We start from the raw sequence: 12,380 nt of genomic DNA on the forward strand, positions 1-12,380 counted from the left end.
GTCTCTAAAGCGTTTCGTATCCCCAGAGACGGTGGCCGCCCAGCGCAGGGCTGGATTAGGTGAATGCTGTTCTGGCGACGGGTTTTTAAAGCAGATTAGTGGAAAATTGAGAGAGGTCCGTGTTGCTGCAGAGGCGTTCGCCTCCCTCCGGCCGGCCCCGGCTGCTGCGCATCCTTTGCTCTCACAGCAGCAGCCCCGGAGGCAGCGGCTGCCCCGCGGCCCGGGGTGCCGCACGCAGAAGGCGCTGCTGCTGCTGCTGCATCACTTCTGACGCACTGCACGGACTCGCAGGGTTTCAATGGGCCCCGACAGGCGCCGAGCAGCGCCAGGCTGCCCCTCAGCCGGGCGGCGGGGAGGCTTTCCCGGAGCCTCACCCGGGCCCCAGCACGCTTACTGCTGCGCTCAGGGCTGCGGTGCTTTGGTGTATTTATGATCTATTTTATATTTGATCCAATTGTTACTCTATATCATCCTGTTCTCTGCGCCTCACGGCCCCGTCCCCCCCCTCCAGGCGTCCCTCCCCGCTCGGGGCGGGGCCGGACGCCGCTGTTTGGATTTAAACGTAGCAGCGGGAGGGGGCGGGCTCGGCCGGTGCTTCCCGACTCCCGGCTCCCGGCTGCGGCTCCCGGCTCCGCCATGGTGGTGCCGGCGCGGCGCGTGAAGACGGAGTACATGAAGCGCTTCAAGGAGCCCAAGTGGGAATCGTGCGGCGCCTGCTACCTGGAGCTGCTGCACTACCGCCTCAGCCGCCGGCTCCTGGAGCAGGCGCACCGGCCCTGGCTCTGGGACGGCTGGGAGCAGGACAGCGGCAGCGGCGGCGGCAGCACCGCCGGGTCCCCTTCGCCGCCGGGCGCCGGCAGCCCCGCGAACGCAAGGGAGGAGGAGGAGGCGGCGGGAGCGGCGGCGCCGAGCGAGGAGGGACGGGCCAGCCCCGGTAGGGAGCGCGGCGGTGGCAGTGGCGGGGGGGACACGGGGACACGTGTGCCCGGTGCGGCCCCAGCCCCCTCCCCGCGGCGGGGCCGTGCTGCCCTGCCCTCTCCGCGGGGCTCGGCACGGATGGCTCTGCCCGGGCCGCCCCGCCGCGGCTTGGGGCCGATCCCCGATCCCGGGGGCGCCCGAGCCGGCGGGGTGACCGTGCGGGGGCAGCCGGCCCGTCTTACCCGCCCCCAGGACACGGCCCGGGGGTGGCAGGGCCCATCGGCCGCCTCCAGCCGGATCTTGGCTGGGCCTGCGGAGAAGCCATGGCTGCGGCGTCGGAGGTGTCTCTTTAAAGAGCCAAGTGGTGGCAACTCTCATCCTGAGTCACAGCCACTTATGTAAACTGTTGCCATGGGAGCCAAGCATCTCTGCCATTATATAAGCGGGTTCTCCGGCAAAAGCAGCGGCAGGTTGGACTGTGTGCCAGTGGCTGGCTCTTAACGCAATTGCTTTCCTGGACCAACACATGCGATCTGTCTCGGCTGAACGCTTGGTTCTTAATGCCACCTGAGGTTTGATCTTGGGTGCACAGCTGAGTGGGGTCAACTAAGTAGCCTGAACAGGTGCTGAGCTGGTAACAATTTGTTCTGTTCTAGCACAGAGTAATTCCCTTCTGTTGTCTCACGGCCTAAGAGAGTGGTTAGGCTGATAATAACGTGGTCAAGCTTCTCAAGCTGGTATTTTTTTTAAACCATAAGATACAGTTTCTTACCTGTAGTGAAAGAATACTGTATCTAGCAGCCATTGACTGGTGTTTCGAAATGCCTTTTGAATCAGCTGCCTTCCTGTTGTACAGTAGCAGGGAAAATCCTTGAGAACTGTTCAGTTAAGCCTCATGCTGCCTGGTTGTTGTTGTTGTTGTTGTGGTGTGTGTTTTTTATTTTCTTTCCTCCCCGGAGTTAGATGTGTTTGTCTGGAGTGGGGAAAGAAATCTGATCCAATGCCCTTTGGGACCTGAGCTTTCTGGAATAATCTGTGTTCTGATATTCAAGACTAAACTGCATTCCTTGACCTTAAGAATTCCACATTACACAAAAGCTTTAGCTATGCTGTCATCTGTTCCAGAGGCTTGGTGTTTCAGAGCATATTAGTGATGTGGGGTCCTGCAGTCAGCTGGGTGGGCCTGTGGTGCCCAGGTCTCACATGGGGTACACACAGCTGCTGGGGTAATACATTCCACCTCCCCAAAGCTGTTGTCCTGATTTCAGCTGGGATAATTTTATGCCTGGTAGCTGGTACAGTGCTTTGTGTTGGATTCAGTATGAGAATAACACTGATAACACAGCTGATGTTTTTAATAGTTGCTCAGCAGTACTTACCCTAAATCAAGGATTTCAAAGTTTCCCATGCTCTGCCAGCCAGCAGGTGCACCAGAAGCTGTGAGGAAGCACAGCCAAGACAGCTGACCCAAATGGCTAGAGGGATATTCCATAGCCAGAAAGTCCTGCCCAGTGCATAAACTGGGTGGAGTTGCCCAAGAGCCACTGACTGTGCATCACTGGTTTCTCCTGGGTTTTATTCTTCCCTTTTCATTACTATTATTATATTTTTACTTTATTTCAATTACTGAGCTGTTCTTATCTCAACCCATGAGTTTTTCTGATTCTTTTGCCATCCAACTATAGAAGGAGGGAGTGTGTGGCTATGTGATACTTCATTGCTGGCTGAAGTTGAACCACAACAGCTGTGCAGTGATGGAAGCACCCCAGCTCACCAGTATGAAACAGAGTATTAGTGGGCCTAGTTTTGCTTTCCTCAATCAGGCCTTGAGGAAGCTAGACTCGGAGCATGTGTGGAAGAACTCCATAGTATCTTGGTGAGAAGAATTAAGGAATTGCAAAAGATCAGGGATTGGTTGCATGGGTGATGCTCTCTAAAGGCTTGGCTTTTAGTGAGAAGAGGTGGAAGCTGTTGAAGCTGCACTCAGAACCTGGCATTCCCAGCTTTTCTGATGCACTTTGAATATGTACAAGCCTGGGGCAGATGTTGTAGGGACCTGAATGTCTTTTAATTCTTGTTGAGCCTATGGGTAGAGCACATAAACCTGCTACAATCTAATGGCACCGGCATTGCCAAGGCTAGAGACTGCTGGCCAGGGTGCTCTGCTCACTCATTAGCCTGCTCCCCGATTCCTTCCCTGATTCCTCCCTAGGGAAAGGCCCAGCTGGAGTTACTTGCTAGTCTGATTCTGGTTGGGATTCGGCAGGGAACGACAGCTGGCTAGCTGTGTCTGCGGTCAGTGATGGTGCAGTGACTATCCAGTGCATCCAGCTGTGTCCTCAGTCCTGCAGCAGTGGCAAAGGGACTGCGGAGCACCAGTGGCCTGCCAGGCTGCAGGGTTCTGGGCAACTGTGCTTCTGTAACTGATACACCTTTGCCATGGATGCTGTATGGGTTTTGCTAGGTCCTTGCTATTTTATAGTGGGAGAAAAAATCTGTACTTCACATTCACTTCTTTGCCAAATGGCTTAGAATAAACATTTCTTAACTTCTGTGAGTATTTAAGAGCTTTGCTAAGTGTTTAGCAAAAGGACTGAAAACAACTCTGGTTAGGCAGCTGGATTTAGTGGATATTTATTTTATCTTAATGCACATATAATATATAAGGAGGTGACCCATTTAGTGTTGGACAATCATAAGGATACATTTTTCTTCTGCTTAGTGGCTAATTAAGGCATGTGGAAGAGATAACATAGAAACTACCACTCTGAAGCTTCTTCTATTAAACTGCCTTTTTTTTTCTTTACTCTGAAAGAACTTAATTACACTGAAGTGCTGTGGGGGTAGCTGAGTGTGCTCATGTTGATGACATCTTTTGTCTTCTGAATCTGACATCCACCCACACGCTGGAACATCCTAGCTGTTACCTGGCTACTGCTGCTTCCTGCTGTTTTGTGGGGAATCTGATTTCTGCCTGAGTGGTATTGACAATGCCTGTTGCCAAGATGGCAACAAGCTGGTCAGCACTAATGTTGTTTAATATCCGAGGTAAACACAATTCATAATGGCATGTGCTGCCCTGGTTTCCTCTTTCTCTCATTGAAATGAGCCCGTGTGTGTTTGTAAAAGTTGTGAATGCTTCTGGTATGTTGAAAGAAAGTGGGTGTAGGCAGCCTGGCTTTAATGTTCAGTGGTGTTGGTCTAAAACACTGCCAGTGTGAACCCCTGGGGCAGCACGTGGGACAAATGTGCTTTGTCCCTTTTGCACTGAAGCTATGGCTGATGATACCAAGGTGTGCTCAGAGGCAACTTTGGGTTAATTCCTTCTGCACTTGTGACAGCTGTTTGTGGGATTGTTCTGTGAAGCATGCCCAGGCACAGATGTGCTTTAAACATAATCCCACAAAATCTTGACCTAAATGAACTGGTGTAGTTGTGGTGTAGACACATCCTCAAAGCTGTCAACAGAAGCCAGTGGGCTGGTAAGTAGAAGACAGAAGCTCTTGGCAGCAGTGCTGCTGTCAGACCTGTTGCTTGTGAAATGACACTGCTGCACACACATGCAGGATGAAGGCATCTTTCAATCCTCATTGCCATTTTGCCTTCAGCGTTTTTGTGCAGTGATCTTAAGTGACAGCAGTGACAAGCTGCCATTGAAGGAGTTGCCTCAAAAGTATTTGGAAAGTGACTGATGTGGATTAGTGGAACTAAACAGAAGATCCAGTTTCAAACTTGTTCCCTGATCTTGTGTGTCACCATGTTGCAGGGGCATTTGCTGGCCCATGTATGTGGGAAGAAGCAGTTTGTAGTGGGGGAAGAAGGCAAGGGCACCAATTCAGGGGTTTACAGTACTGTTATTTAAAGTTGCTCCCATTTTTTTTCCTTTGGAAACAAGCTTTGATATCAAGCCAATCCAGTAATTACTTTCCAAACTGCTGCAAATGAAGCTTGCATGAATCTAATCAGCTCTGAGCTGCTGTATGACTGCTAGCTCCATTATTGCCTCATGCAAGATCTGCCTTGAAGAAACTATGTTGCAATCTGCTTCATCTGTAGTAACTTATTTTCTACCCAGCTGTAGTTTGTTGATACCCGTAACAAACCCACAGGGTTATATGGCTCCTGCAAGAGGTGTAGGAGACCTGCCCCACTGGGGAGGTGTCGGCACAAAAGCAGGAAACTTGCAGTTCTGCCTGCAGCAATGCAAGCACCAAGTGCCTCTCCTGGTGCTGAGGTAGTGCTGTAAGGAGCCAGCATCTCTACGCAGAGATAACACTGCTGACCCTGTGACCTGGCCCGCGGGTCTAACCAGAAGGCTGTTGATACCTGTGGTTAAGTCATCAGGGCCTTGGCAATGGGGGTCCTGTGCGGCAGTGCTGTGGGAGACAGCAGCTCCCCTGGGCTCTTCCCACCTGCGCCAGGAGCGGAGCTGTTACGCAAGCGGGGCGATGCTGCAGGGTTTAAATGACCTCTTCTGGGCAGGAGCTTTCAGCTGCCATGTTGGGTGGGCCTGTTCTGCCGGTTAAGCACTTAATCCCCTCCTGTCCATCCAGTGTGCTGTGCTTAGCATCCATGATGCAGTTTTAAACGTTTCTAGCTTTTCCCCTCTCCTGTTCTAATCCCTGTCATGCTGCAAGCTGGTCAGTTCTGAGTTTCCTGTGTCTGCTGGAGTGATGCATGGTGCTCTGCATGGGAAGGAGATGGGTAGGAGTTGCTGGTGCCTGGACTTCCTCCTGAACAGCTGGGTCTAAGTCCTGCTTCAACTGCTGCTCTTCTGACTTCTTGTGAAAAGTGATGCCTAAGAAAATGGCTTGGATATAAACTGTAGTTTTAAAATAAAAGGCTTAAATAACTGTTAGACATCTTGTGCCTTCACCAGCTGAGTTCTGTGTAAATGGCATTGTAGCAGTGGGTTCATGGAAACCCCTGCTCTAATAGCAGGGGCTCATAAGTGCTACAGTACACTCTGGCATATAGCATTGACTGTAAGGCTGTGCACAGGACTCTGCGTGCCATTTACCCATATGCTTTTATTGCTATTTTGGGACAAGCTGGCTCAATCATTTCTGGACCAGCTGGAGCTGTATCCTGGTGAGCAGCATCCCCAGGCATGGCTGTTGCCTTGTTTTTTAAAGCTGAACTATCCATGTAATTGCAGAGCCCCCACTTTCCTGTATTTTTAAGTCTCTAAATGCCACTTCTCCTGTTTATGAAGTCAGTGTTGCTCCATCCCCCTTTGCAGAGAAGGAAGATGACATTTTCCCTTGAATGGAGGATGGAACAGCTTTCCAAAAGGAAAAGCAGTCTTGTTGCAGAATTGACAGCAATATGTTCCCTTTCAGAGTTTAATTTTCTCAAAATAGTGCTTCCTTCTGATAATGGACCTAGGTAGTCCCTCCTTTGGAGTGGTTGTGCAGGGAGATGCTCAGATAATATTTTGTAAGGGGATAACTCTGTGCTGCCTGTTTGCAGCCATGATGAATGAGCTGCCTTGTTTCAGAGTGAAGCTGTGTGTCCCAGAGCACAGGGAAAACAAGCATAACAAGTCTAATACCACACTGAGCTCACTGCTGCTGTCTTTTACCAGCCTTGTCTATAATAACTGAAACTACATCCAGCCAATATTTAGGCATGTAATATTCATCTAGCCATTTTTGCTCTCAACATGCCACTACTTTGGCCTTGACTAATTTTTTTTTGTTGTTTTGTGATGTCATTCAACGGAACTCTCAACAAACACAGCTCTAAATACTTTAACACTGCTGGCCACTCTTTACCAAATACTCAGCTGTACTGCAGTATTACCTGTAGATGAATGCTACACCTGCACATATTAGAAGATGGTTATAGGCAAGCCTGAACAGGGCCCAGCACCAGGGCCTCTGTGCTGGTTGGCAGCACATAGAAACAATGCTGGCCAGGCTAACAGCTAGCAAGAGAGCAAAAGGCTTGCCTTAGGGGAATTCTGGGGTATGGAACAAGCCTTGGTATCTTTACCCTGCAAATGTGAAGAGAGTGCTAGAGTAAATGGATGCTTAATCAGTGTGCCAGGCAGGTAACTTCTATTTCATCAGAACTGGATGGATGCAGAACTGAGATTAAAGCAGTGTCACACTGGGCATGCACCTGCTTGAAATCACAGCAATTATCAGGAATGTGTCACAGGATTGGCAAGCCCTTCTGCTTTTAATGATGAAAGCACCTGGGTAAAAACTGCAGTACTTGTCTGTGGTCAACCTGTCAATATGTAAGCAAGCCCTAAACCAGAAGAACTCCCTATGAGAGTGAAGGAATTCCTTCTATCCATACCAGTCTATGCTGGTGATGGCTGAATGTGCTGAGACCTGGAACAGAGGTGGCGTGGAGCTGGTCCCCACCAGAAGCAGAAATAAACTTGCAAGTTTGGTGTGTTTATGTCAGCAGAGTTTGAGTGATCATTGTGTGAGTCTAGCAAAAGACAGCATCTAATGATCAGACTTGAAAGGAATTGGTTACTAGTGGGCTCCTATATTCTTAGGTGAATAAAAGGTATGTGTCTTGTAGGTGATCACACACTATAGGGCAATAAGATTGGCTCTTATGGAACAGTTGTTCCTTTGTGATTTTATTAATTTTTTACAGAATGCTGATTCAGTCTTCAGTGATGATCTAAAACTGCAGTGATTCAGCCTTTAAATTCTTTCTCACAAACCCTTCTTTCCATACCCAGTACCTGGAGGACTGTTGCTGGCCCCTAGCTATGGAAGGCTTAAATGTGTGGGATAAATGAGCCTTGGGGAGTAATGCCTGCAGAGTGTGGCACTTTAAATGTACCACATAATTCACAGATCAGGTAGCAAAGGTGATGTCTACTACTTTGTGGGGTTTTGCTTCATGCTCTCCTCTCCTTCCTAAGCAGAAAACCCTAACAGAGATAGACATATAAACAGAGCTTGAAAATTAGTAACTTTTTCAGAGTAAGCTGATAATATGAAGGATTTAATATTGCACACAGTCTTCATCTCTGACTGGCTAGCAGCATCTATGTGGCATTCAGCACTCTATCTGTTTACTGTCTGAGAGATGCAAGGATGAGAAGACACAAGATCACTGGAAACAGTCTTTAAGTTCTTCCTGGGGCTGTTGGTTATCTGTAACCTCACCAGTGAAAGGCATTTTTAAGTATGGGAAAGCTGTATTGTAGTCACTAAAGAAAGAATGAAGACATTTAAGCAAGGTATATGTCTGTTGCTAAGGGAGCAATGACTTCTTGAATTTCTAAAAAAAGCACAGCTTCAGTGATGTATTGAGAGGCTGTGCAAATCAGACATTAATATGTTGTCATTGGGAGCTTAAAGCATAATTTTTTTTTTTCTTCAGAGAAAGAAAAAGAAGATCAAGAAAAGCAGGAGAAGGAAGAGCAAGAGAAAACTGTAGAACACACTTCTGTAAAGGAAGCAGACAAAACCAGCCGTACAGGACGACGTCCAAGTCGAAGTGCCTTGTCCAGTCGTAACGATCGAAAATCAGCCAAAAGTCCACAAAGGACAGATGCACCAAAGGAGAATAAACATCCATTTGCTCTGTATGGGTGGGGAGAAAGACAGACAGATACTGGGAGCCAGAAAACTCACAACGTCTGTGCTTCTGCTTCGGTGAACGAAGTAAGTAAGAGCTTCTGTTTCATGAAAAGGCAGTGACTACTTAGTGCCTACAGATGTCTTAAGAGCTGGGTAAAACTTCTCAGGGGTCCTTTTATTTGAATGCATGGAGATTCCAGCACTAGGTTCGAGCAATAAACCTGAAGAGTCTTGATGTCCAAATAAGAGCTCTTTACCGTTGGTTTGGAAGCTTCCCGGGTTTGACTAACACTTGCAAGTTCTAATTAAAACTGCCTGTCCTGTTTGTGGCTGTTACAGTGTTACCTAGCAAAACTGGCTGTTCTAAAAGCATTTCTGCATTCTGAACTTCATGAGAACAGGAGAAGAGCAGGTAGTTAACACCAGGCCTCCCACAGCAGGCAGGCATATAAACACTGGGGAAGTCCTTGAGCTGTGAGAGTGACTTTTGCTGGGGCACTTCCTAGACTAGGAGCCTCACTGAGATGGTACAAGTGCTTTTCTGCTAAGATGTCTTGTCTAGCAGCCTGATTTGGTGGCTTGCCAGTAGGAAATGTTGCTTGCAGCAGAATGGTCTATCAGATGGCTGATGGATTACAGGGCTGGTGTAAATATTACCAAAATAGCTCAAATGAAATTCATGTGGCATGGATAGCACCAGGATTCTGCTGTACTGGGGCTCTGTTTCCTAGCTTAGAAACAGCAAGGGAGTGTTTTAACAGATCCATTTCTTTCTTCTCTATAACTCTCCTAGGCTGGTAAAACATAATCATTAATGCATCCCTGCCAGTGTCTTGTCCATATCCAGATGGAGCTGGCCTTTGATGGGCTGTTTTGGAAGGGATTTGAAGCCCAAGCTTTTCCTTCCTGGACACCTCAAACCTTTGGGCAAAAGGAGGAACTTGGGCCTTACAGCTTTAGAATGAAGCTGTCTTTCCTGACAGTGGACACTTATGCTAAATCGATAAACTTTGGTCAGTGCTCAAAACAGTTGACTGGTGCTTTATGTTGAAGCTTAGAAGAGGCTGAAGCCTGACATGAGTAGAATTATTTCTATTTTATCTTAGACACCTAATACTTCTTACACTAGAAACAGTAATGGAACACCTCAGCTTGGGTCTTGAGCTTGGGCTGAACAGGAAGAACATTTTGGAAACACTCCCAATTATGTGGTGTTTTGTCACTGAGGGTGTTTCTTTATGTAGGAACTGACTACTTACTGCCTGCCGAGGTTACTTTTTCTTGCATGTCTGAAAGGTGTTACTTACCCCTTAATGAGATGGGAGACAGGGTTTTCAATATGGATATAGACACATACAAACATAGAAACTGGCTCTTCATATTAAAATTTGGGGGAAATATGGTAATTTAGCAATATAAAAATGTATGTAATTGTGTTCAGCACATTTTTCAAAATTAATATATTTAGTCTCTAAGGGATCCCTAGGGTTTGGTCTTACTAATATGGCTTAGGGATATTAGACTTAAGGGATGCTTAGGCATATTGAGGACTGTTTTTAAATGATACAAACAGAGAATTAAGGTTTTTAGAATTCATCTGACTAAGATTATGAAACATTCAAGATTTTTGCAATCATTTAATAGTTAGAAGTGTGAAAGATAATGCAGAACAGAATTTAAAGTACTTCTCATGGAAAAAAAAAGAAATCTATGCTCAGTTAGTGGTACAAATTAGAGAAGAAAATATAACCTTGCTCACAATCCTTGTTTCTTCAGGACTGGGACAAATAAAAAGTGATCCTTGTCATTCCTGAGGGCTTCCTAGGCTGTTCTCCTTCCATAATACTAACTCTGGTCTTTTAGATTCACGAATCTGCCCTACGAGCAAAGAACAGGAGGCAAGTGGAGAAAAGGAAGCTTTCTCAGAGGCGAGTGCGATCAGCAGAGGCAGAAAACACCTGGCGAGCAAAGCCCTCCCCAGCAGACAACCCCTGGATGACAGAGTACATGAGATGCTACTCAGCAAGAGCTCTCTGAACCTGGATTCCCTTAGGCATCCTCAGAAGAAGTCACGCATATCAGGACACTGGTACAAGGAACCAAAACACTTATGCAAGGTTTTTATAGGGAGTTTCCAGCTGTTAAAGTATTTGTTACAATGTTTTTATCTTGGCTACCTACCTCACAGTGGGGTGTATCCTTGGAGCCATAACATTTGAAGAGGCTTTTAGATATAACTACCCAAACTTTTAAACAATTCCCCTTTTGGGAATTTTTCTATTGCTTTAGTTGGTTTGTTTTGAGGGTGGGAGGGGGAACCTTAACATACAGGGAGTCAAAGCAAAGTCACTTTTTTGATGATCATGGTTACAAATAATCTGTTTTCCCTTATTTAAAATTCAAGTCATGAGGAGATGGTATTGGGGAAAGACTTTAAAGGAGTGATGGAGGTGCCTTTGTATTATAAAACTATTTAACACTTTTACGACAATAAGCATATGAAGACAGGCAGCAGGCAGTCAGTGTGTCTGGTAACTAGCACTAATAAATGTAGATGCTTTAGGCAGGCAAATACCAAGTATTGTCTGTACAGAGAAACTTTAAAGACAACAACAAAAAACCCCAAACAAAACCAACCTTGTTGATTAGTAAATCAGCTGATGCTAACTTTTATCACTGTTTCTAAGGTCATTAGAAGAAGCCACTCATTTTCAGGGCAAGAAACAGCTACAGGATCATTTTGCTGTAGCTGTTCCTGTTGTACCAAATAACTAATGTAGACAATCATTATCTGATAGCTGCCACTCAATAAGCAGTTACTTGTTCTACAAATATAGAGCTGTACCACTGTACTAACCTTGTGGTCACACTTAGTCTGTACTTAATCATGTAAATGCATTTATTGAAGGAGAGGGCTGGCTCCTTTCTGGTGAGGTCTATTTTTAACACTTCAGAGTATCTATTATGCTCAGTAGGGGTCAGAGTGCAATATGCATTCTTTTTGGAGGTATTGTACAGGTATATTGTAAAAGGGTTTAAACTTGAAAATTGTATTGATAAAACTTGTAGATGATGTCCTGAGAAACTTGCTGCCTCTCGAAATTGGTGCAGAACCCTTCACTTATGGGGGGATGGGGAGGGGGTAAGGGCTAGGGAAAGGAGGGGTGTATCCTTGAGTAAACAAGAACATATAATGAAGTTTGAACATTTTTGTTTTGTAGGTCCTACTTCTACATAGTAAGACAGTCATTGTGATTTCCTTGGTGGTTTTGTTTCCCTCAGGTGGCTGTAAAATATCTTTTTTTCAGTTTGCTAACTATGCTTTAGGCAGATGATTGCTATAGTTGTGAGCTTTGAAGTTTTGTTGAGATGTGCTGTGTGTTAGTTACTTATGTTGGTTATCTCAGTTTAATTGTTTTGAAGCTTGTGTTTTACAGGCTGGACACATTCCCACAGGAAGCATACTTGCACTTCTAGAGCAGAAACCTGCACTAGTTTTAGCTTCATTCCACAATCTCAGTGATTAAGGAGGACTCTGGAATTACTATTGCAACAGAGCATGCTTAGTGAAAAGTCTGTGTTCTTGAAGAAAGCAATTGTGCAAAGGGTCCAAGCACTGCTGCCTCCTAGCGTCTTACATCACTAAAGGTTTCATTACTCACAATTTTAACTTTGTTAAATTAAATCCTAGAATCCATGACACTATAAACTGTTTTTTGTTTAACCTGCCTTTTAAGCACAAAGCTATAAAAATACAGACCACTCTTGTTGAAGGCTACTTGTTTAAGATCTTACAGCTTTTAAGTCTGGGAAAGCACAGCATGATTAAGAATGTTTTATATGCAGTAAAATCCCTGTAGCAGATTTTGACTGCTAAGTAAACTATAGGCTAGAACTTCCTGA

The 12,380-nt window shown here is 46.1% G+C and overlaps 1 protein-coding gene across 1 annotated transcript; it reads left to right on the forward strand.

Annotated features, from left to right (window-relative positions):
* The first annotated feature begins 588 nt into the window (after positions 1 to 588).
* Positions 589 to 11,590, forward strand: CCSAP (centriole, cilia and spindle associated protein). Its single transcript, XM_030945197.1, has 3 exons — positions 589 to 934; positions 8,278 to 8,561; positions 10,341 to 11,590. Exons 1-3 carry the CDS (start codon positions 637 to 639, stop codon positions 10,512 to 10,514), a joined length of 756 nt encoding a protein of 251 aa, XP_030801057.1. The 5' UTR covers positions 589 to 636; the 3' UTR covers positions 10,515 to 11,590.
* Positions 11,591 to 12,380: the final 790 nt, after the last annotated feature.

This window comes from Camarhynchus parvulus, chromosome 3 (genome assembly GCF_901933205.1).
Source record: "Camarhynchus parvulus chromosome 3, STF_HiC, whole genome shotgun sequence".
NCBI classification, from domain to species: Eukaryota; Metazoa; Chordata; class Aves; order Passeriformes; family Thraupidae; genus Camarhynchus; species Camarhynchus parvulus.

Bases quoted from the DNA above. Each gene is read 5' to 3' on its own strand.
- CCSAP (XM_030945197.1), top strand. From the start codon at position 637: ATGGTGGTGCCGGCGCGGCGCGTGAAGACGGAGTACATGAAGCGCTTC. The intron at 935-8,277 runs GTAGGGAGCGCG...TTTTTTCTTCAG, and splicing joins GGAGGGACGGGCCAGCCCCG to AGAAAGAAAAAGAAGATCAA. The intron at 8,562-10,340 runs GTAAGTAAGAGC...CTGGTCTTTTAG, and splicing joins CTTCTGCTTCGGTGAACGAA to ATTCACGAATCTGCCCTACG.